Genomic DNA, 23,662 nt, shown 5'->3' with positions numbered 1-23,662 from the left:
ACAGCTAATTATTAGTGTAAGTAGATGTGTAGTTATCAGGTATGCATCGAGCGTCAGTTTATTTTTGATAATTATTTTTATACTTTTGCACACGGATATGATTTATGAACCAATTATGTTCCATGAGGCAAAGCTACACGTAGATTTGTAGAGGTTTTAATACCATCCGAAATGTGACTGTGGAGCTAATAGGGATGATTTGCAATTTGTCCAAGTTAGCTGATGTCTGTTTTCCATTTCCAGGAGCCAGGGTTTTCGGCGTTTATTTTTGACAAGCTTCAAGTGGCCGACACTTCGAAACGAGGTCGAAATGATGGCGGCGAGAGCAGGTGCGAGATTTGCGCGACGCATCTGAATCAACTGCGGAAGGAAGCCATTCAGACGGTCCATCATCTCGGTCAAGTATCTGGTCAGGGTATACCTGAGCCCGCACACTCTACCAATGCCGTTCCTTCAGGCAACGCTCCCCAAAATGTGGTCACACTGTCATCGCAAAGAGATTGGCCCTTTGTCAGAGGACAAATGAGCAGGCAGCCGGTAAAATCTGGAAATGTGATATCTGGTGCAGAGAGACGGAACGGACCAGGCTGGTGCCAGGGTGCTGGCAGCCTTTCCAAGTCCAGTGTTCAAGTCACTGTTGGTTCCAGTGGTCTGAGCAATGCTCTGAACTCAGTCACCATACAAGCACAGCAGTATCTCGAGGGTATGTGGAGCATCTCCAGGGTCAACAACTTTCTTCCTCATAACTATTTGGTGAGTAACTTTTTTTTCAGTTTAGTTTAGTTTATTGTCATGTGTACCGAGGTACAGCGGAAAACCTTTTGTTGCATGCTAACCAGTCTGCGGAAAGACTATACATAATTACAATCAAGCCGTCCACAGTGCACAGATACAGGATAAAGGGAATAACTTTTAGTGCAAGATAAAGTCCAATAAAGTCCAATTAAAGATAATCCGAGGGTCTCCAATGAGGTAGATGGTAGGTCAAGACATTTCTCTAGTTGTTGATAGTATGGTTCAGTTGCCTGATAACAGCTGTGAAGAAACTGTCCCTGAATCTGGAGGTATGCATTTTTTACACTTCTGAACCTCTTGCCTGGTGGGAGAGGGGAGAAGAGGGAGACTGGGGTAAGGCATGCTGGTGGCCTTGCCGAGGCAGCATGAAGTGTAGATGGAGTCAGTGGAAGGGATATTGGTTGGCGTGCTGATGCGGGGTTGCGTACAAAATTCTCTGCAGTTTCTTGTGTTTTATTGTTTGTTTAATTCCGACGCAAATAACATATGCAGATCAAAATGGAAGGGTGGCACAGTGGCGCAGCTGGTAGAGCTGCTGACTCACAGTGCCGGAGACCTGGATTTGATCCTGACCTTATGTGCTCTCTGTATGGAGTTTGCACGTCCTCGCTGTGACTGAGTGGGTTTCTTCTGGGTGCTCCGGTTTCCTCCCCCAAAATATGCAGATTTGTTGGTTAATTGACCCTCTGTAAATTGCGCTTAGTGTGCAGGGAGTGGATGAGAAAGTGGGATAATTAGAATATCGCTGGTTGATGTGGACTTGAGGGGCAATGGGCCTGTTCCCATGCTGTATCTCTAAACTAAACTAAAAACTTGCTGGTGTGACCATCTTGGCATTTCCATAACAATATAGGAAACTAATGAACACTTGTTCATTTTCTAACACCAAACAACTGGCAAACTAGGGCAAATTAGAGTCACTCCTGACCTCTGAATCAATCTGGAGAAACAAGCAACTGCAGATGTTGCTTTACCAAGGATAGCCAAAAAGTGCTGGAGTAACTCAGTGGGTCAGGCAGCATCTCTGGAGACCATGAAATTGGCTTCTATAAATTATCCCTAGTGTGAAGGATAGATCTAGTGTAAAGTGATCGCTGGTCGGCACAGACTCGTTGAGCAGGAGGGCCTTTACTTTAGACTTCAGAAAGATATAGTGCGGAAGCAGGCCCTTCGGCCCACAGATTCCGCGTCGACCAGCGATCACGCTGTACATTAGCACTATCCGACACACTAGGGACAATTTATAATTTTACCAAAGCTAATTAATCTGCAAATCTGTACATCTTTGGAGTGTTGGAGGAAACCGGTGCACCTGGGGTAAAACCCACGTGGTCACAGGGAGAACGTGCAAAATCCGTGCAGACAGCACCCGTACTCAGGATTGAACCCGGGTCTCTGGGGCTGTAAGGCAGCAACACTGCTGCACCACTGTCCCGCCCTAGCCCTGTTTCTACGCTGCATCTCTAAACAGCCTCAGCTATTCTAGCCACTGCATCTGTGTTCGTCTCATCTGCAGCACGCCTCGGTTTCTGAAATGCAACACCACTGTGGCAAGACTCTACTGTGGAAAATATCCACAAGAGAAGATAGAATTTATCAATCTGTGAGCAACAGGAGCTTAGAAGATAACCAGATGATGTTGGCAAATGGAGAAGCCAGATAGCATATGCAGAGTTCGTTTGCAATTGTAGTATCATTAGTATACTGTGTTATATCATTAATGCAATAAAGATATTTTGGATTCCCGCAGCTTTCACCATCTGTTATAAGGAAAGCTGCATGTATAATTTTTAATCCCCCAATTTTTTCTTGTGTGTAATTTTTGATTAGAGTAGTTTTGAATATCACAGAGCTATTCATTCTATAACATAACTAGCTCAATTAAAAAATTCTTGCTCTTTATTCAATTCCCTTGTAGTCTTGCTTCTTACAATCTGCTAGCTTACCCCAATTCTGGTTCTTTGTTTGTTCCCTACTTGTTCTGTCGCATCATTTCCTGCCATGCCTTTAGTCCCCCTTTAGTCTGAAGGGCCTCGACCCAAAAGAGTAGGAGTAAACGGGTCCTTTTCACAATGGCAGGCAGTGACTAGTGGGGTACCGCAAGGCTCAGTGCTGGGACCCCAGCTTTTTACAATATATATTAATGATCTGGATGAGGGAATTGAAGGCAATATCTCCAAGTTTGCGGATGACACTAAGCTGGGGGGCAGTGTTAGCTGTGAGGAGGATGCTAGGAGACTGCAAGGTGACTTGGATAGGCTGGGTGAGTGGGCAAATGTTTGGCAGATGCAGTATAATGTGGATAAATGTGAGGTTATCCATTTTGGTGGCAAAAACAGGAAAGCAGACTATTATCTAAATGGTGGTCGACTAGGAAAAGGGGAGATGCAGCGAGACCTGGGTGTCATGGTACACCAGTCATTGAAAGTAGGCATGCAGGTGCAGCAGGCAGTGAAGAAAGCGAATGGTATGTTAGCTTTCATAGCAAAAGGATTTGAGTATAGGAGCAGGGAGGTTCTACTGCAGTTGTACAGGGTCTTGGTGAGACCACACCTGGAGTATTGCGTACAGTTTTGGTCTCCAAATCTGAGGAAGGACATTATTGCCCTAGAGGGAGTGCAGAGAAGGTTCACCAGACTGATTCCTGGGATGTCAGGACTGTCTTATGAAGAAAGACTGGATAGACTTGGTTTCTACTCTCTAGAATTTAGGAGATTGAGAGGGGATCTTATAGAAACTTATAAAATTCTTAAGGGGTTGGACAGGCTAGATGCAGGAAGATTGCTCCCGATGTTGGGGAAGTCCAGGACAAGGGGTCACAGCTTAAGGATAAGGGGGAAATCCTTTAAAACCGAGATGAGAAGAACTTTTTTCACACAGAGAGTGGTGAATCTCTGGAACTCTCTGCCACAGAGGGTAGTCGAGGCCAGTTCATTGGCTATATTTAAGAGGGAGTTAGATGTGGCCCTTGTGGCTAACGGGATCAGAGGGTATGGAGAGAAGGCAGGTACGGGATACTGAGTTGGATGATCAGCCATGATCATATTGAATGGCGATGCAGGCTCGAAGGGCCGAATGACCTACTCCTGCACCTAATTTCTATGTTTCTATGTTTCTAAAATGTTACCCATTCCTTCTATCCGGAGATGCTGCCTGACCCGCTGAGTTACTCCAGTATTTTGCGTCTAACTTTGGTGTAAACCAGCATCTGCAGTTCCTTCCTACACATCCCTTAGTTTAGTTTAGAGATAGCGCGGAAATAGGTTCTTCAGCCCACCGAGTCCACGCCGCCCAACGAACCCCGCACACTAACACAATCTTACACAGACTTGGGACAATTTACAATTTTACTGAAATTTTACAATTAGCTTACAAACCTGTACCCTGAGCACTTGAATTTCCTCCCTAAGCCTCTTGCCAAAAGGCATCTCCTTCTAACTTCAAACACTCTCCTAATGTTTCCTTCTCAGTATTAGTTTTAGAGATACAGTATGGAAACTGGCCCTTTGGCCCACCAAATCTGCGCCGACAAATGATCACCCGTACATGAGTTCTATCCTACACACTTGACACAGTTTACGGAAGCCAATTGCCCTACAGACCTGCACGTCTTTAGGATGTGGGAGGAAACCGGAGCCCCCGGAGAAAACTCATGCAGCCACAGGGACAGCACCTGTAGTCAGGGTCGAAAAGGGCCTCTGGCGCTGTAAGGCAGTAACTCTACTGCTGTGCCACTGTGCTGCCCTGGTGGTCAAATGGTGTTGAAAGGAGTCTGAAGAAGGTCTTGCCCCAAAATGTCATCTATTCCTTTTCTCCAGAGATGCTACCTGACCCACTGAGTTACTCAACTGAGTTACAGCATATGTGTCTATATTTGGTGAAGAAAGAGCATCTATATGAATAACTATTTCTTCACAGACACTGCCCGACCTACTGAGTATCACCAACATTTTTTGTTTCTAGCTACCCTGTGCACATCCTTCATGGAGGAAATTGTGAATGCAGTGTACAGTAACTGTAATCAACATCATCGTGTGATGGCAGAATTTAAACTGTGTGGCCAAGCGAGTATTTGTGAAGTGTATAACTATGATACTGCACTAAATCGCTGAACACCTTCACTCAGCCCACCTCGGCCATCTCGCGATCTCCCGGTTGCCAAACACTTTAACTCTCCTTCCCATTCCCACACTGGCCTTTCTGTCCTGGGCCTCCTCCACAGTGAGAATGAGGCCACACCCAAATTGGAGGATCAGCACCTCATATTTTGCTTCGGCTGCCTACAACCCAGCAGTATGAGTATTGATTTCTCTAATTTCAAGTAAACGGCTTGTCGCACTTGCCGATTTTTTTCAGCGACTGCTGGCGTCATCTCAGTGTTGTCAAAAGAGTTTGAACATTTCAAAATCCAACAGTGACAAAAAAAATGTTGCGACACTTGAAAAAACACCGCGTGTCATACGTCATCACGCCGCATCACACCGCAAATTTTTCGGTGATCTGATACGTCATTCAACGATGCTGGCAATCACCGAAAAAATCGCCAAGTGGGACAGGCCCTTAACTCCTGCATTCAATCTCTTCCCCCCTCCCCTATCCTAGTCAATCGACAATAGACAATAGGTGCAGGAGTAGGCCATTCGGCCCTTCGAGCCAGCACCGCCATTCAATGTGATCATGGCTGATCATCCCCAATCAGTACCCCGTTCCTGCCTTCTCCCATATCCCCTGACTCCGCTATCTTTAAGAGCCCTATCTAGCTCTCTGTTGGAAGTATCCAGAGAACCGGCCTCTACCGCCCTCTGAGGCAGAGAAGTCCACAGACTCACAACTCTCTGTGTGAAAAAGTGTTTCCTCATCTCCGTTCTAAATGGCTTATCCCTTATTCTTAAACTGTGGCCCCTGGTTCTGTACTCCCCCAACATCGGGAACGTGTTTCCTGCCCCTAGCGTGTCCAGACCCTTAATAATCTTATATGTTTCAATATGATACCCTCTCATCCTTCCAAATTCCAGAGAGTACAAGCCCAGCCGCTCCATTCTCTCAGCATATGACAGTCGCGCCATCCCGGAATTTTATCTTGTAAACCTACGCTGCACTCCCTCAATAGCAAGAATGTCTTTCCTCAAATTAGGAGGCCAAAGCTGCAGACAATACTCCAGGTGTGGTCTCACTAGGGCCCTGTACAACTACAGGAGGACCTCTTTGCTCCTATACTCAACTCCTCTTGTTATAAAGGCCAACATGCCATTCACTTTCTTCACTGCCTGCTGTACCTGCATGCTTACTTTAATTGACTGATGAACAAGGATCCCCAGATCCCATTGTACTTCCCCTTTTCCCAACTTGACACCATTTAGATAATAATCTGTATTCCTGTTTTTGCTACCAAAGTGGATAACCTCACATTTATTCACATTAATGCATCTGCCATGCATCTGCCCACTCACCCAACCTCTCCAAGTCACCCTGCATACTCATAGCATCCTCCTCACAGTTCACACTGCCACCCAGCTTTGTGTAATCTGCAAACTTGCTAATGTTACTTTGAATCCCTTCATCTAAATCATTGATGTATATTGTAAATAGCTGCGGTCCCTACACCAAGCCTTGCAGTACCCCACTAGTCACTGCCTGCCATTCAGAATGGGACCCGTTAATCCCTACTCTTTGTTTCCTGTCTGCCAACCAATTTTCTATCCATGTCAGCACTCTACCTCCAATAACATGTGCCCTAATTTTGCCCCCTAATCTCCTATGTGGGACCTTATCAAATGCTTTCTGAAAGTCCAGGTACACTACATCCACTGGCTCTCCCTTGTCCATTTTCCTAGTTACATCCTCAAAGAATTCCAGAAGATTATTCAAGCATGATTTCCTTTTCGTAAATCCATGCTGCTTCGGACCAATCCTGTTACTGCTATCCAAATGTGCCGCTATTTCATCTTTTATAATTGACTCCAGCATCTTCCCCACCACCGATGTCAGGCTAATTTGACAACAATTCCCTGTTTTCTCTCTCCAGCCTTTCTTAAAAAGTGGCATAACATTAGGTACCCTCCAATCCACAGGAACTGATCCTGAAACTATAGAACATTGGAAAATGATCACCAATGCATCCACAATTTCTAGAGCCACTTCCTTAAGTACCCTGGGATGCAGACCATCAGGCCCTGGGGATTTATCAGCCTTCAGTCCCATCAGTCTACCCAACACCATTTCCTGCCTAATGTGGATTTCCTTCAGTTCCTCCGTCACCCCAGATCCTCTTGCCACTAGTACATCAGGAAGATTGTTTGTGTCCTCCTTAGTGAAGACGGATCCAAAGTACCTGTTCAACTCATCTGCCATTTCTTTGTTCCCCTTAATAAATTCCCCATAATATGTTCATCATAATAAAGTCAACCTACCAGTTTCACTGTTTGCATCCATTAGCACATCTTCCCCAGCAAACAATGGGCCATTACTGGCTCCACCCTTCCTGAGGTAATTTGTTGGCAGCCATGATTTCTTCTGGCCTTTCTCGCCACCAATTCTCCACACTTCACCCCCCCCCCCCCCCCCACCTCTTATCTTTCAGTCTAAAGAAAAGTTCCAACCTGAAACATCACCTGTTCCTTTTCTCCAGAGGTGTTGCCTGACCCGTTGAGTTACTCCAGCATTTTGCATCTTTGGAATAAACCAGCATCTGCAGTTCCTTCCTATAAATCCTGATCAGGTTTTAGTCATTCAGTAGTTTTAATTTAATTTATATTTCGACCTCCTTATTTTAATGGGAAGGAAAGTCTATTGGCTTTCTTTAATGAGAAGGATTCTATTGACTTCATAAATAAATAAAATGTAGGAATTGAAAGTCTTGCATTCGTTAAGATGGAATATGATAGCGCTATATATTTTTCCTGTTCCTATGTCTATGACATGGTGGGTTAGTGCCATTAAATTTGTCTTGTGAAGACTTGATTCATAGTTGATGGACTCAGTATGGCTTTTATGACATTGCCATAAGTTATTTCAGTCTTGTTTTATTGATGCCCTTGATTAAATTGGATTTTTTGTTTGTTTGGTTATGACAATAACAATAATAAATACAGCCAATCGGATACCATGTTATTGTTGTCAATAGCCTCAGGAGGAAGTGGTAACCGGTAAATGTGATCACACTGTTTCTGAGACCAACCCGATGACTTTTGATTATAAAGGCACACAAGAATAACTCAAAACGTCAAAGAAGTCTTTAAAATATTTTATCTTGCAAATGTGGCCTAGTTTGTTCAAATTCAATACTGCAGGAAGTCACCAATGGAATATTATGATGGAGTCAGATTGGCTTGTTCCCTCAGTGCATTTTTCGGAGATTCAATTTAATGTAAATTAAACCTGCATTTCTCTAATGAGGGTTGTGTTTTAAAGTATTTATCAGTAGAAGGAATCATTATTCTAAAATTATATTTGAGACTTGAAAGTCATTTGGGTTGGTCCAATATTGAATTTGTCGAATATAATTTTTTAAAATTTGTTTTGTTGTATTGATTCGAGCCTACTGCTCCACCAGTAATTGTTTTCTAATTCACATTTATTTCTATGACTCAATGTGAGACCATTGGTTATATAAAGAGAATTTAATTCCGGGCTGATGTAATATAAAATGAGCAGACAGCACTAAATGAGGTAAGTACCAGCCAATAAGAACTTGTGAAAATAGTCAGTAATAAAGCATATTGCGTTGTGATAAAAGCTTCAAGTTCTATGGAAGATTTTTAATCTTGTGTCCACTGGAATATTTATCAATAGATTAGTTCAGAGATCCAGCATTTAAAAAGGCCCTTCCGTCGAGTCCACACAGACTATCGATCACCAAGTCAGTGGATATTTCTAAGGCAGAGTTAGCACGATTCTCGATTAGTACAGGTGTCAGTGGTTATGGGGAGAAGGCAGGAGAATGGGGTTAGCAGGGAGAGATAGATCAGCCATGATTGAATGGCGGTGGAGATTTGATAGGCCGAATGGCCTAATTCTACTCCTATCACTTATGACCTTATGACCCACTCTCAAAAAGAACACAAAGTGCTGGAGTAACTCAGGATCTCTGTAGAACATGGACATGTGATGTTTTGCGTTGTGGCCCTTCTTCAGATTCTTCTATGAGATCACCTATTCATACTAGTTCCATGTTATCCCACTTTCTCATCCACCCTACAATTTACAGAGGCTAATTAACCAACAAACCTGCACGCCTTTGGGATGTGGGAGAATACCAGAGCACCTGGAGTAAGCCCACCCGGTTAAAGGGAGATCGCGCAAACCACACATACAATGCCCGAGTTCAGGATCAAACCCTGCGTCTCTGGTGTGGAGAGGCATCAGCTCTACCAGCAATGCTTCTGTGCTGCCCAACATCGTTTGCCAACAATTTACAGAATAGCTTTTGGAGAAGAAGTATTCTGGTAGACATATTGTTAAGAATCCAGCAGATTGATGGCACATATCATTACAGGCCAGAATGTTAAATATTTTCATAACTTCCATGTGGTAGTGATGTGGCACTAATTTGTAACTCGGGTCATTAAAATAAAGCTGATTTATGGTGCTGTTATAGGCAAACACCTTGCAATTCTCGATTGTTTGTCACATTTGAGATACGTGTCAAAACACAATGCTTGTATACTTACCCCCACCCTCGGTAAAGTCCAGCATGTGTGTTTGTGCTGCTTTAATCCATGCCTAATAAAATCAGCATGGTGTGATAAAAAGTGACCTCATATAGTCATAGAAACATATAGCATAGAGACAGGCCCAACTTGCCCGTGGCGACCAAGACAGTATGACAGTACTGAGATCGTAAAAAACCCACCTGTCAGCCACCCTGACCTTATCTCTTTACATCATCGTCTATATACAGTCAAAAGGCACAACAGAGGATGTACTTCCTGCGACAACTGAAGAAGCACAATCTGCCGCAGACAATGATGGTCCAATTCTATACGGCCATCGTAGAGTCTGTCCTCACCTTCTCCATCATGGTCTGGTTTGGCTCAGCCACCAAGCCCGACATCCGGAGGCTGCAGCGAATCGTTCGATCAGCTGAGAAGGTTATTGGCTTCAACCTTCCCTCCATTGACAAACTGTACACTGCAAGGGCCAGGAAGCGAGAGGGTAAGATCATCTCTCACCCCTCTCACCCTGGCCACAAACTCTTTGAATCACTTCCCTCTGGAAGGTGACTCCGGACTGTCAAAGCTGCCACAGCCAGACATAAAAACAGCTTTTTTCCACGAGTAGTAGCTCTACTCAAGGTCGGGCGCGATTCCATGCGTACGCACAGCTGTCTGGAGCGTGTGACGTCATCTGACGATCGCCGAATTCGGCCTGGGGCTCACGGCCATTGCGGTCCGGATCCGCCCCCACTTCTACTCCCAAGCGGGGCCAAGAAAATTGAAGATAGACACAAAAAGCAGGAGTAACTCAGCGGGACCGGCAGCATCTCTGGAGAGAAGCAATAGGTGCCGTTTCGTGTCGAGACTCTTCTTCAGTCTAAAAAGAAGGGTCTTGACCCGAAACGTCACCCATTGCTTCTCTCCAGAGATGCTGCCGGTCCCGCTGAGTTACTCCTGCATTTTGTGTCTATCTTCAATTTTCTTGGCCCCGCTCTGGGAGTAGAAGTGGAGGCGGTCCGGACCGCAACGGACGTGAGCCCCAGGCCGAGTTCGGCGGTCGTTTGCCTGCTTCTGCTGCTGTTGAAGGTGAGACGTTGCATAGTGCCAGGGTCTTCGGCGTGTCCCACTTTGGCTGTCAGTTCCGCGACAGGCCGTTGGCGTGCGAAGATTTTGTTCACTACAAAAATTTCTGAGCCCTGCGCAATGTCGCGCACAACTACATACCCCTCCGCCCTTCTAAGTGGGACCGGCCCTGCACGGCCATACAATGCCTGTGCGCCTCAACGCGACCTAGAGGTCGTGTAATTTACGTGCCAAGGACACGTAAGTGGGACAGGCCCTTAAGGAAGAACCCATAGGAGCCTGAAAACTATAATGTCCAGGTTCAGGAGCAACTTCTTCCCTACAACCCCATCAGGCTGTTAAACACTACAACCTCCAAATAATCTCAGAACTACATAGGCCGGGAGGACATTGGTTTTGTCATTTTGCACTATTATTGTTTGTCTGTTTTTATGTATATATATTTATATTTGTGCTGCTGGAATTAAGAATTTCATTGCTCTGTCCGGGATATTTGACAATAAAACACTCTTGACTTGATTTGTTAAACATTTGCCTGTTCAAATATCACGGAACTTACGGTTTTATTTTATCCAATAATGGGCGATGGACTGAGCAAGTTAAACTTTTGTCCTTGGTTTATGGTTGAGGAATGGGGTTGTAAAATGCAGGACCAATTGCAAACAGCACTTTAAAGTAAAGTACCTATTCTGAGTAAACCTCTGAACAAATCCTAAAGAAGGTTGTCATAGACTCGCTAAATTCCTCACTTCTTTAATGTGGACCTCCTGTTAATGCATTCAGACGAATAAAAATTACGACATAGCAAGTTAGTGTCACTTGGTAAACAGTGAAACACTTCCTTTGGTCATTTTGGCCTTGGGAGTAAATGTAGCAACATAAACAGTCATGGCCTGTCAGCAAACATCATTCACAGCTTTAATTCTTCTGGCAATATTGCGTACATTTGGATAGAAACCTGATGTTTAGAGAGAGGGTTAATATAACAACATAACATCTTCAGCAGGAATTAGAAGCTTGTTAAAAGTCACTCATCCAATTTAATAATTAAATGGAGGATCAAAGAAGGCATTGATTGTCAGTCAGTTGCTTCTAATCTTGCATTTTGATGATACTGATAAGAGATTTGCAGGTTTAAGTCAGTTTTGCATCATTAGAGAATATATGAGACGGAAGGCAGACACAAAAAGCTGGAGTAACTCAGCGGGTTAGGCAGCGTCTCTGGAGAAAAGGAATAGGTGACGTTTCGGGTCAAGACCGTTCTTCAGACTGAGAGTCAGGAGAAAGGGAAACGATCGATATAGGACAAATGAATGGAAAATATGAAAAAAATCAACAACATTCTAGGAAAGGTGGAGCCCACAATGGTCCATTGTTGGCTGTGGGATATGTAATAATGAGTTATAAGGACACTGAAACGCAGTGAAACTAGTACGATGACGAGGGTGGGGGAGGGACGGAGACCGAGGGGATCCAATGTTTATTTGAAGTTAGAGAAATCATCGTTCATCCTGCTGGATTGTAAGCTGCCCAAGCAAAATATGAGGTGCTGTTCCTCCAATTTATGTTTGGCCTCACTCTGACAGTGGAATATATGAAGATAGTGGAATATATCTGAAGAAGGGTCTCGACCCGAAATGTCACCCATTCCTTCTCCAGAGATGCTGCCTGTCCCGCTGAGTTACTCCAGCTTTTTGTGTCTATCTTCAGTGGAATATACGAGACAGTCAGACAAAAGAAACTGATGCACTTGATCCAACTGAGCTGGCAAAACACAGCTTAAAAGGCTTGCCGTTAGTTTTTATTTTTCATACTTGAGCAAACAAGTGTGTTTTTGTTCTAAGCTTCTCATTTCAAGGGAAGGCTTATCTGAAAGACCCGAGGCATCACACTCGACAGTAAATGGAAATTCATTGCTGGGAAATTGATATATCTTTAGGCAATTTCAGTGACATTAGACTTAGGGTCTTATAAAGCACAGATGTCTCTGTGTTTACCTGCAATGCATGGATTTCTGCAGCCCCTCTGTACACGATTAGCAGCAGCCCACAGATGATGTTCCTTTCAATGGCAAGGGCTCAGAATGACAGCAGGATAATGGCTGTACAAATGTGGTGTATCCAATCTACCAATTAAAAATAAACTTTTAACATATTTATTTACTTAGGAGCTCTTTTCCATTGAGGTTCTTTGCCTCATTAACATTTGGCAATAGGCACCATCCCTGTGCAATGTCTGCAGCTGATTTTGATGAAAAAAACAACCAACAAGGGGCGGTAGAGTTGCTGCCTTATAGCGCTTGCAGCGCCAGAGATCCGAGTTCGATTACGACTACAAGTGCTGTCTGTATAGAGTTTGTACGTTCCACCCGTGACTGCTTGGGTTTTCTCCGAGATCTTTGGTTTCCACCCACACTACAAAGATGTACTGGTTAATAGGCTTGGTATAAGTGTAAATAGTCCCTAGTGTGTGTAGGATAGTGTTAATGTGTGGGGATCGCTGGTCGGTGTGGACTTGGTGGGCTGAAGGGCCTGTTTCCACTCTGTATCTCTAAAACTAGAATTTCATTTTACACATTATCACCTGCAGCAATCCTGTTGGAAGATACTTAAAAACAAGGATTAGTAAATCTAGAAACTGAAATGGGCAGAGGAATGTGATCTACAAGAGACCATGTCAGGGATGTTCTCCAGAGCACAGTGGCGCAGCGGTAGAGTTGCTGCCTCACAGCTTCAGAGTCCCGGGTTTGATCCTGATTATAGGAGTAGTTTAGTTTAGTTTAGATATACAGTGTGGAAACAGGCCCTTCAGCCCACTGAATGTGCGCCGACCAGCAATAGCCCTTACATTAGTTCTATCCTACACACTAGGGACAATTTACAGAAGACAGTTAACCTACAAACTTGTATGTCTTTGGAGTGTGGGAGAAAAGCGGAGCACCCAGAGTAAACCCATGAGGGCACAAGGTGAACGTACAAACTCCAGAGAGACAGGATACGTAGTCAAGATTGAACAGATCTCTGGTGCCCAGGAGCTGTCCATGCGGTCTTTCCGCTGACTGGATAGCATGCAACAAAAAAGCTTTTCACTGAACCTCGGTACACATGCCAATAAACAAAACTAAAACTAAACTAAGTTTGTACGTTCTCCCTGTGACCATATTGGTATTCTCCAGGTGCTCTGGTTTCCTCTCACACTCCAAAGACATTCGGGTTTGTAGGTTAATTGGCTTCTGTAAATTGCCCCTAGTGTGTAGGATAGAACTAGTATAGGGGTGAAATCTGGTCGGCACAGACTCCACTCTGTATCTATAGGGTGATTTCACGAAAGGTCACTGGAGCGTAAATCCCCACTCACGTGACCGAAAATTTTAACTGGGGGACAAGCGTCACTTCCGGTACATGTTAGTGGATGGGAAAACACGCACTTTCACACCCGTTAAAAACATCGAAAACGGCCAGGTTTTGAGCTGCAATTTACGGAGCCAGTCGGGGTGACAGTGAGGAACAGCTACCTAAATTTACAGTCCAAAAAAAAGATAGAAACTAAGGTAAATACAAGAGCGAGCTGAAGGTGTAAAAAAGGCGGAAGTGCTAGCGGACTTTTTTCTTGGAGATTTAAAGATCCAAAATATCGGGAATTATCGCGTTTGCTCGCTGCATTTCATCAAAAGTGGCATTATTGACTCTGTTATCTTTATTCATTTGTTATATGAAAAGTATTAAAAGTTAGAAACCCGTCAGTAAAATTGCAAAATCGCCCATGGTTCTCGGGTGGGTTTTAACATGCAAAATGAACACGCTTCTGAAGCTCCATTTACCATTTAAATAATCGTAAATCTCAATGCGTTTGGAAATCAATTTTACTGAGATGCAAGCTTACGATTATTTAAATGGTAAATGGAGCTTCAGAAGCGTTTTCATTTTGCATGTTAAACCCCACCCGAGAACCATGGGCGATTTTGCAATTTTACTGAAGGATTTCTAACTTTTAATACTTTTCATATAACAAATGAATAAAGATAAAAAGTCAATAATGCCACTTTTGATGAAATGCAGCGAGCAAACGCGATAATTACCGATATTTTGGATCTTTAAATCTCCAAGAAAAAAGTCCGCTAGCACTTCCGCCTTTTTTACACCTTCAGCTCCCTCTTGTATTTACCTTAGTTTCTATCTTTTTTTTGGACTGTAAATTTAAGTAGCTGTTCCTCACGGTCACCCCGACTGGCTCACTTAATTGCAGCTCAAAACCTGGCCGTTTTCGATGTTTTTAACGGGTGTGAAAGTGCGTGTTTTCCCATCCACTAACATGTACCGGAAGTGACGCTTGTCCCCCAGTTAAAAATTTCGGCCACGTGAGTGGGGATTTACGCTCCAGTGACCTTTCGTGAAATCACCCTAGAAACTAACTGTACAAAGATGCTGCCTGGTCTGCTACAGCATCTGCAGTTCCTTGTTTCTACATAGTGAAAAGTCGTAATGGCTCAGTAAATGCCGCTGTACGGCCTTAGTAGATAAATTAAAAACATTTAATTAATGGATTAGGAAACATTTAATGATAGGTTGGGAAATATTGATTAATATGGGTTACAGCATATCTTTTGACTCCTTTTAATATGGCCAGTTTCATTACGCTAATCTCCTAGTATATACTTAATCTATTTTTACATGTGCTCATCAATTAATCTCCCTCACCTTCAAAATAGATCTAAAGCATCGATCTTATCTAAAACCCAATAAGTATGCATATCTTGATTTGACGAATGAAACAAAATATTAAATTAGCTTCAAAAACACTTATGTATCTGCAACGGCTTTGTTCAAATCGATACACTGATGGTTTGAAATTAGCCTACCATGTTAGGTGGCTCAGTCTAGCTAAGATGACAATAGAAAATGGACATGCTTTCCTCATTAATGCTACATTTCTTGTTTTAACATATTCACCTTTCATGCTTATATCATTTTAGTTGCAAAATATATCTTTCATTTAGTTTAGACTATACAGTGCCCTCCATAATGATTGGGAAAAAGACCCATCATTTATTCATTTGCTTCTGTACTCCACAATTTGAGATTTGTAATTTAAAAAAAATCACATGTGGTTAAAGTGCATTGTCAGATTTTATTAAAGGCCATTTTTATCCATTTTGGTTTCATCATGTAGAAATTACAGCTGTGTTTGTACATAGTCCCCCCTTTTCAGGGCACCATAATGTTTGGGACACATGACTTCACAGGTGTTTGTAATTGCTCAGGTGTGTTTAATTGCCTCCTTAATGCAGGTATAAGAGAGATCTCAGCACCTCGTCTTTCCTCTAGTCTTTCCATCACCTTTGGAAACTGTTATTGCTGTTTATCAACATGAGGACCAAAGTTGTGCCAATGAAAGTCAAAGAAGCCATCATGAGACTGAGAAACAAGAATAAAACTGTTCAGCCAAACCTTACGCTTACCAAAATCAACTGTTTGGAACATCATTAAGAAGAAAGAGAGCACTGGTTAGCTTACTAATCGCAAAGGGACTGGCAGGCCAAGGAAGACCTCAACAGCTGATGACAGAAGAAATCTCTCTATAATAAAGAAAAATCCCCAAACACCTGTCCAACAGACCAGATACACTCTTCAGTGGTCAGATATGGATTTGTCAATGACTACAATCTGCAGAAGACTTCATGAACAGAAATACAGAGGCTACACTGCAAGATGCAAACCACTGGTTAGCCACAAAAATAGGATGGCCGAGTTACCAGACGTTTGTCAAGAAGTACTTAAAAGAGCAACCACAGTTCTGGAAAAAGGTCTTGTGGACAGATGAGACAAAGATTAACTTTTAGCAGAGTGATGGCAAGAGCAAAGTATGGAGGAGAGAAGGAACTGTCCAAGATCCAAAACATACTACCTCATCTGTGAAACACGGTGCTGGGGGTGTTATGGCCTGGGCATGTATGTAAGGTACTGGCTCATTTATCTTCATTGATGATACAACTGCTGATGGTAATCGCATAATGAATTCTGAAGGGTATAGACACATCCTATCTGTTTCCCACGCACAATTAAAGCATGGAATAATCTCCACCAAACTATAGTTACCCAACCAGATGCAACTAAATTTAAAGTAGCACTTTCTTCCCAATAACCCTTTCTGGCTTAATCCCTCCCTTCACCACCTCCAGTTTAAATTCCAGTTGGAATATTTTGGAGGACCAAGTAACCAAGAACCAAGAACCAAGATCAAACAAATGCCTCAAAACTCGTTGGCCGGCGGTTCATTCTACAGCAAGACAATGATCCCAAACATTCTGTTAAAGCAACAAAGGAGTTTTTCAAAGCTAAAAAATTGTTAATTCTTGAGTGGCCAAGTCAATTACCTGATCTGAACCCAATTGAGCATGCCTTTTATATGCTGAAGAGAAAACTGAAGGGGACTAGCCCCCAAAACAAGCTTAAGCTAAAGGTGGCTGCAATACAGGCCTAGCCGAGAATCACCAGAGAAGACACCCAGCAACTGGTGATGTCCATGAATCGCAGACTTCAAGCAGTCATTACATGCAAAGGATATGCAACAAAATACTAAACATGACTACTTTCATTTACATTAAATTCCTGTGTCTCAAATATTACGGTGCCCTGAAATGGGGGGAACTATGTATAAACACAGATGTAATTTCTACATGGTGAAACCAAAATGTATAAAAATGGCCTTTATTAAAATCTGACAATGTGCACTTTAACCACGTGATTTTTTCTATAACTAATCTCAAATTGTGGATTACAGAGGCAAATAAATGAATGATGTGTCTTTGTCCCAAACATTACGAAGGGCACTGTATATAATCTATATAGATTGAGTATAGAAGCTGGGATGTAATGTTAAAATTGTACAAGGCATTGGTGAGACCAAATCTGGAGTATGGTGTACAATTTTGGTCGCCCAATTATAGGAAGGATGTCAACAAAATAGAGAGAGTACAGAGGAGATTTACTAGAATGTTGCCTGGGTTTCAACAACTAAGTTACAGAGATAGGTTGAATAAGTTAGGTCTTTATTCTCTGGAGCGCAGAAGGTTAAGGGGGGACTTGATAGAGGTCTTTAAAATGATGAGAGGGATAGACAGAGTTGATGTGATCAAGCTTTTCCCTTTGAGAATAGGGAAGATTCAAACAAGAGGACATGACTTCAGAATTAAGGGACAGAAGTTTAGGGGTAACATGAGGGGGAACTTCTTTACTCAGAGAGTGGTAGCGGTGTGGAATGAGCTTCCAGTGGAAGTGGTGGCGGCAGGTTCGTTGGTATCATTTAAAAATAAATTGGATAGGCATATGGGTGAGAAGGGAATGGAGGGTTATGGTATGAGTACAGGCAGGTGGGACTAAGGGAAAAAAGTTGTTCGGCACGGACTTGTAGGGCCGAGATGGCCTGTTTCCGTGCTGTAATTGTTATATGGTTATATGTTATATGGTTATAGATTATTAGACTACATTTTGCAACAAAAATGACATAAGCATGAAAGGTGATGTTAAAACTGGAAATATGGCATTAATGAATGAAATAGTTCGCATTTTATATCAGTGAGTCATCTGAACTAGTTTAGTTTAGAGATACAGTGCGGAAACAGGCCCCTTGGCCCACCGTGCCCGTGCCGACCACCGATCACCCGCACACTGGTTCTAGGTTATCCCACTCTTGGATGTGGGAGGAAACTGGAGCACCTGGAGAAAACCCATGCGGTCACAGGGAGAGCATACAAACTCTGCACATATATATGAATTTATTTTCGATGCAATACCACTTCACTAATCAAGTGCCGTTCCCAAAAGTAAAGGTCTTGAGCAATGCTTTTTTAGTTGAACTATTAAAATAGCCATCATTGTGTTTTAGTATTCGTGGATTTTATCCGGGATTTGGAAAGTATAATATTTTACTTTACTGTAAGCAAGTAATTACTGAGTATTTTGGGGCACCTTGGTCGGCATAGGCACGTTCAAGAGTCATTGGAGCAGAATTAGGCCATTCGGCCCCTCAAGTCTAAAATTGCTGATCTATCTTTCCCTCTCAACCCCACTCTCCTGCCTTCTCCCCATAATCCCTGACACGCGTACTAATCAAGAACCTGTTGAGCTCCGCCTTAAAAATACCCAAATGTCTTGGCCTCCATAGCTGTTTGAAGCAATGAATTCCACAGACTCATCACTCTCTGGCTAAAGAAATTCCTCCTCACCTCCTTTCCAAAAGTATGTCCTTTTATTCTGAGGCTGTACCCTCGGTTCCTAGACTCTCTCACTGCTGGGCCGAAGGTCCTGTTTCCATGCTGTACGATTCTATGACTCTCTGACTCTATACGTCTTAGTTATAACCTTGGAGCAGTCTCTGTTTGGAAAGCATAAAGAGGTATCTGCTTGGTGAAGGCACAATACTTAACATTTGTAAATTATGTTAAAAAAAGTGGCATAGTTTAAGGAAAGTGATATTTTTAAAGAGGGAAGATAAATGATCGTGCATGTGGTTTGATTCATTACGATTGTATGAGCAGCCACTTAAACAGATAGTAAACTTAAGTGATGGACTAGTGACAAACCATGTATGGCAGATATTCATTACAAAAGGCAAGCAGCAACTCTGCAATTGAATGATAAAATGTGTGACAATAATGGAAATCGGTTTATATTTCCCCATTATTTCATGGTTGTCAGCCTGTTTAACTGTGCATTACTCTGACCAAAACCTCTTAGTTGTACGCTGCTTGTCTTGTGAATCCCTGGTTGTAACCTCTGATGCTGGACATTGTAAGACATGCTTGTCCACGTTAATTAACTCGAGTCATCACCACGAGACTGGTGCAACACGTGAAGCAACCAGACTCCAATGATATAAAGCGAGATGCTTCACAAGTCAGTTCTTCATCCATCCCTGACTGTTTACTCTTTGTATTTTTAGACACAAACAACAATGACGGAGAATGGGAAAGAAGGTTTATCTCAAGAGACCGTCATGCCACAGAACAGCAACGGGCAGACCTTGGTCGCAGGGACTCCAGCCGCTCAAAGTTCATTATTGTCTGGGAGGATTTCTTCTGGCACCTCTGCTGCAGCTTCTTTCTTCATCAGGTATGAGATCATTTTGTTTGTCAACGGGAAGCTGTAAACTGAATTAAATTATTCCGCTCAACCCCTGCTTGCCTGATGCAATTTTCACGTAAAATGATAACGGTTCAGCTTTAGGGACCGATTCATGGTCAATTGTTGTATTACTGGGTCATTTGATGCATAGGATTTCTCTCCCTGCCATTTCGTTAGTCGATTTTCTCTTGACAATGACGCCAATGGCATTAGAAGTTGGAAGAGATCTTTATGAGTGGTTTAATAAGGCGCTGGTCAGACCACATTTGTAATATGACGAGCAGTTTTGGGGTCCATATCTGAGGAAGGGTGTGCTGGCATTGGAGAGGGTTCAGCGGAGGTTTACGAGAATGATTGGGTTAACGTATGAAGTGCATTTGATGGCTCTGTGCCAATACACACTACAGTTTAGAAGGATGAGGGGGGGGGGGAACCTCATTTAAACCTACTGAATAATGGAAGGTTGAAATATAATGGATGTGGAGAGGATGTTTTCAATAATGGCAGAGTCTATGATCACAGCCTCAGAATAAAAGAAACGGAGATGAGGAGCAATTTCTTCAGTCAGGAGGTGGTGAGTGTGGAATTTATTACAATAGACAGCTGTGGAGGCCAAGTCATTGGGTATTTTTAAAGCGGAGATTGATAGGTTCTTGATTAGTACAGGCATCAAAGTTTTCAGTGAGAAGGCTGGAGAGTGGGATTGAGAGGGAAAAATAGATCAGCCATGATTGTATAGCGGAGCAGATTCAATGGCCCGAATAGCCTAATTCTGCTCCTCTGTGTTATGATGTACAATCCAAGCTGTCAAAAAGCATTTCTGTATTACACAAAGTTAAGCAGGTTCTGGATCACAAATCACTCCGCATTCTCTACTGTTCACTAATCTTACCCTATTTAAATTACTGTGCAGAAGTCTGGGGCAATAACTATAAAAGTTCGCTACATTCATTAACTATTCTGCAATAAAGAGCAATACGTATTATTCACAATGTCAGGTATCTGGGTCACACTAATCCATTATTCTTACAGTCAAAATTATTAAAATTAGAAGATTTGGTTGCATTTAAAACAGCACAGATAATGTTTAGGGCCAAAAATAAAAACTTACCTGGAAATATACAAAAATTATTCAATGAGCGAGTGGGGGGTTATAATTTAAGAAGAATATTTAATTTTAAGGTACAAAGAGTCCGCACGACCAGAAAAACTTTTTGTATTTCGGTCTGTGGAGTAGGATTGTGGAACAGTTTGAATGTGGAGTTAAAGCAATGTCCAAACATGAACCAGTTCAAAATGACATACAAAAAACGTTTTTTCACAAGGTACAGGGATGAAGGGGATGGTTGACAAACAGGGGTTAATGTTTATTTATTATTTTATTTATTATTTATTTATGTTTTTTGGTTACTTCATACATATTACTTGTATGTGTATATCAGTTGTATGTATATATATGTCTGTATGCATCTCTAAACATTGTCTGGGGTATTATTATTATTAATTAATTAATTATTAAATATGGAAGAAGGGTTTAGGGTGAAGGGGTGAGATTAAATAAGTTATTTTTCTTCTCACTCCTTTTCGAGCTTGTAAAGAAAAAGTGTTGGACATTTAAATTTTGCTTTATGCTTTTCATTGCTTTGCAAATATTGCCTGGAATGTCCAATTGTTGGACTATTTCGATTTTGTTGTTGTTATTTATTCCTATTTATGTCTTTACTTGTTCGGAACAAATAAACAAATCAAATCAAATCAAATGATCATACGGACATAAATATATAGTACATGGGTGTTCTATTATGGCAGTAAGCTCAAAGAAGCAGAATCTTGGTGCCAGCCACCAACCTGCTTCCAAAACTGACTCAGGAAGATGCACCAACATTGAATCAGAGGCTAAGGGCAGATGGAAGTATATTCCTGGATATAACAAAAATCCTGGTGATTTCACTTGCGTGGTGTTCAACCTAAGGCCACAGGGTGCCTGGGTTTTAAATAAAGGATGACCACAAAAATACAAGGGGCCACTGTAGAGCACTACAGTAATATTTTAAATGCCCATAACACTGAGTAATACAGATCCACCGCCGATTTTTCGATGCCCATGGTTCCAGGCCCATTCTGGATTATCCGTGTTGCCGGACCAACAGAGGTCATGGTCTCCGAGAGGAGTCCAAAGACACCGGAACAGTCTGCCTTGGCAGCTGAGGGGCTGAGATACTGGCCCGCAAAGTCGGCCTCGGATGTCAGCTATGGGAACTGATCGGCTGGCTCCTGCTGGGCCGGAGTTCCCGAGCCCTGGCCATAGCAGGCTAATTAGACCCACCAATCAGTGTGGAAGTCCCAATGAGGTCGGGATCGGCAGCCTCACCTGGCCTGGGTGCCACATTTTCGTCTGGACTTCCAGGAGGGATTTCAAGTGCGTTCTTGTAATTTTGTCCAGACTCTCCCACTAATGGAAATATTTTCCGCACATCCACTCTATCCAAGCCTTTCACTATTCGGTAAGTTTCAATGAGATCCCTCGTTATTCTTCTAAACTCCAGCATGTACAGGCCCAGTCAAACGCTCATCATATGTTAATCCAATCATCCCCAGGATCATTCTTGTAAACCTCCTCTGGACCCTCCCAAACACATCCTTCCTCAGGTATGGGGCCCAAAACTGCTCACTATACTCCAAATGCAGTCTGACCAGTGCCTTATAAAGCCTCAGCATTACATCCCTGTTTTTATATTCTAGTCCTCTCGAAATAAATGCATTTGCCTTCCTTACTACTCAGTCGACTGAATTGTGCACCAGCCCTCCAGAGTCCCTTTGCACCTCCGATTTGTGAATTACCTCCCCATTTAGAATATAGTCTACGTCTATTGACTCTTGACTCTTGATCTGACTAGTTGCAACACTTTCTATCTCCAGTTCAGATTTATAGCATGCGCTGTCAATTTGACTTTTGATGTTAACCCCACCTGTTTAAAATACCCAGGGAGGATATTAGGTACTAACAAGCTGCAAAAATGTTGCACTGCGCTGATGAAGATTTGCTTTGTGCATGACGGAAACTCCCAGGACAATACTGCTCAAATAATGTCATGAGCAAATAGCAGTAAATATTTACAATTTTAAAGATCACAATAACCTGGTGAATACACTTAAGATAGACACAAAATGCTGGAGTAACTCAGCGGGACAGGCAGCATCTCTGGCAAGAAGGAATGGGGGACGTTTCAGGTCGAGACCCTTCTTTAGACTTTATTCTTAGCTTGACGTAGTTTTAGCTTACAAATTTTAAGCTGAAAGGCTGTAAGGTGGATTTTCTTTTTAAAGGATTCTAACAAAATTGTTTTCCATATGGAGTTAGTGTTTCTAAATGGACGGTTGCTAACTGTGTTCCATCTTGAGCCAACAGCATTGATAAGGATGCAGCCTCTAATGTTAAACCATATGGCAGGCACTGACAATTGATGGGTCAGTGATAAGCGTTTGGTCATTAGAATCTACCATGAATTGGCTTCTACATAATTGAGGTTACTCTGAAGAACTGGTACCTTATCAGCTTTAGCTATGAGGGCACAGCTTGACGATGCTCAGTGTACTGATTGTTCTGTGACTGAGCATACAATTAGTGTATTGAGACAGTTTGTTCTTAATGAAATGGCAGCAAAATGCATATCAGTAGCTCCAGTGTGAAAAATGACTAATATGATGTTCTTCTGTGCATTTCGCTGTTTAATTAGTACCTATAACTTCTGTTTGAGACATCAATTTGTTTGAGCTGTAATGATCAGATGGGGTCTAGCTCAACATTGCAAGGAAAGTCATCTTCCTGCTCTGCTCATTAATTTTCCTCATGCCCCAATTTTATGGTAAGATTGAAGTTCAGCGAAGGGACCTCTTGCTGTGCTTAGAATCTATGCTACAACGGGCCTTTATTGCCAGCTGTTTTGCCAGACTAACAGTGGTCACGTATAAATGATACAATGCAAAGCCGTCCACGAAAGTCGGATT

The 23,662-nt window shown here is 42.5% G+C and overlaps 1 protein-coding gene across 4 annotated transcripts in view; it reads left to right on the top strand.

The window, feature by feature from the left end:
* The window catches only part of kif26a (kinesin family member 26A), a 160,009-nt gene that overhangs the window by 71,062 nt on the left and 65,285 nt on the right, over positions 1-23,662 (top strand). For all 4 annotated transcript variants that reach the window (XM_033027043.1, XM_033027044.1, XM_033027046.1 and 1 more), the window contains exons 3-4: positions 244-753; positions 19,473-19,642. In XM_033027043.1, coding sequence (XP_032882934.1) covers positions 244-753; positions 19,473-19,642 — 680 coding nt within the window. The remainder of the gene's footprint in view (positions 1-243; positions 754-19,472; positions 19,643-23,662) is intronic.

The sequence above is a fragment of the Amblyraja radiata genome, chromosome 9 (assembly GCF_010909765.2).
Source record: "Amblyraja radiata isolate CabotCenter1 chromosome 9, sAmbRad1.1.pri, whole genome shotgun sequence".
In the NCBI taxonomy this organism is placed as follows: domain Eukaryota; kingdom Metazoa; phylum Chordata; class Chondrichthyes; order Rajiformes; family Rajidae; genus Amblyraja; species Amblyraja radiata.
Note: the sequence above shows the minus strand (reverse complement) of the source record. Positions and strands in the feature narration are given on the sequence as shown.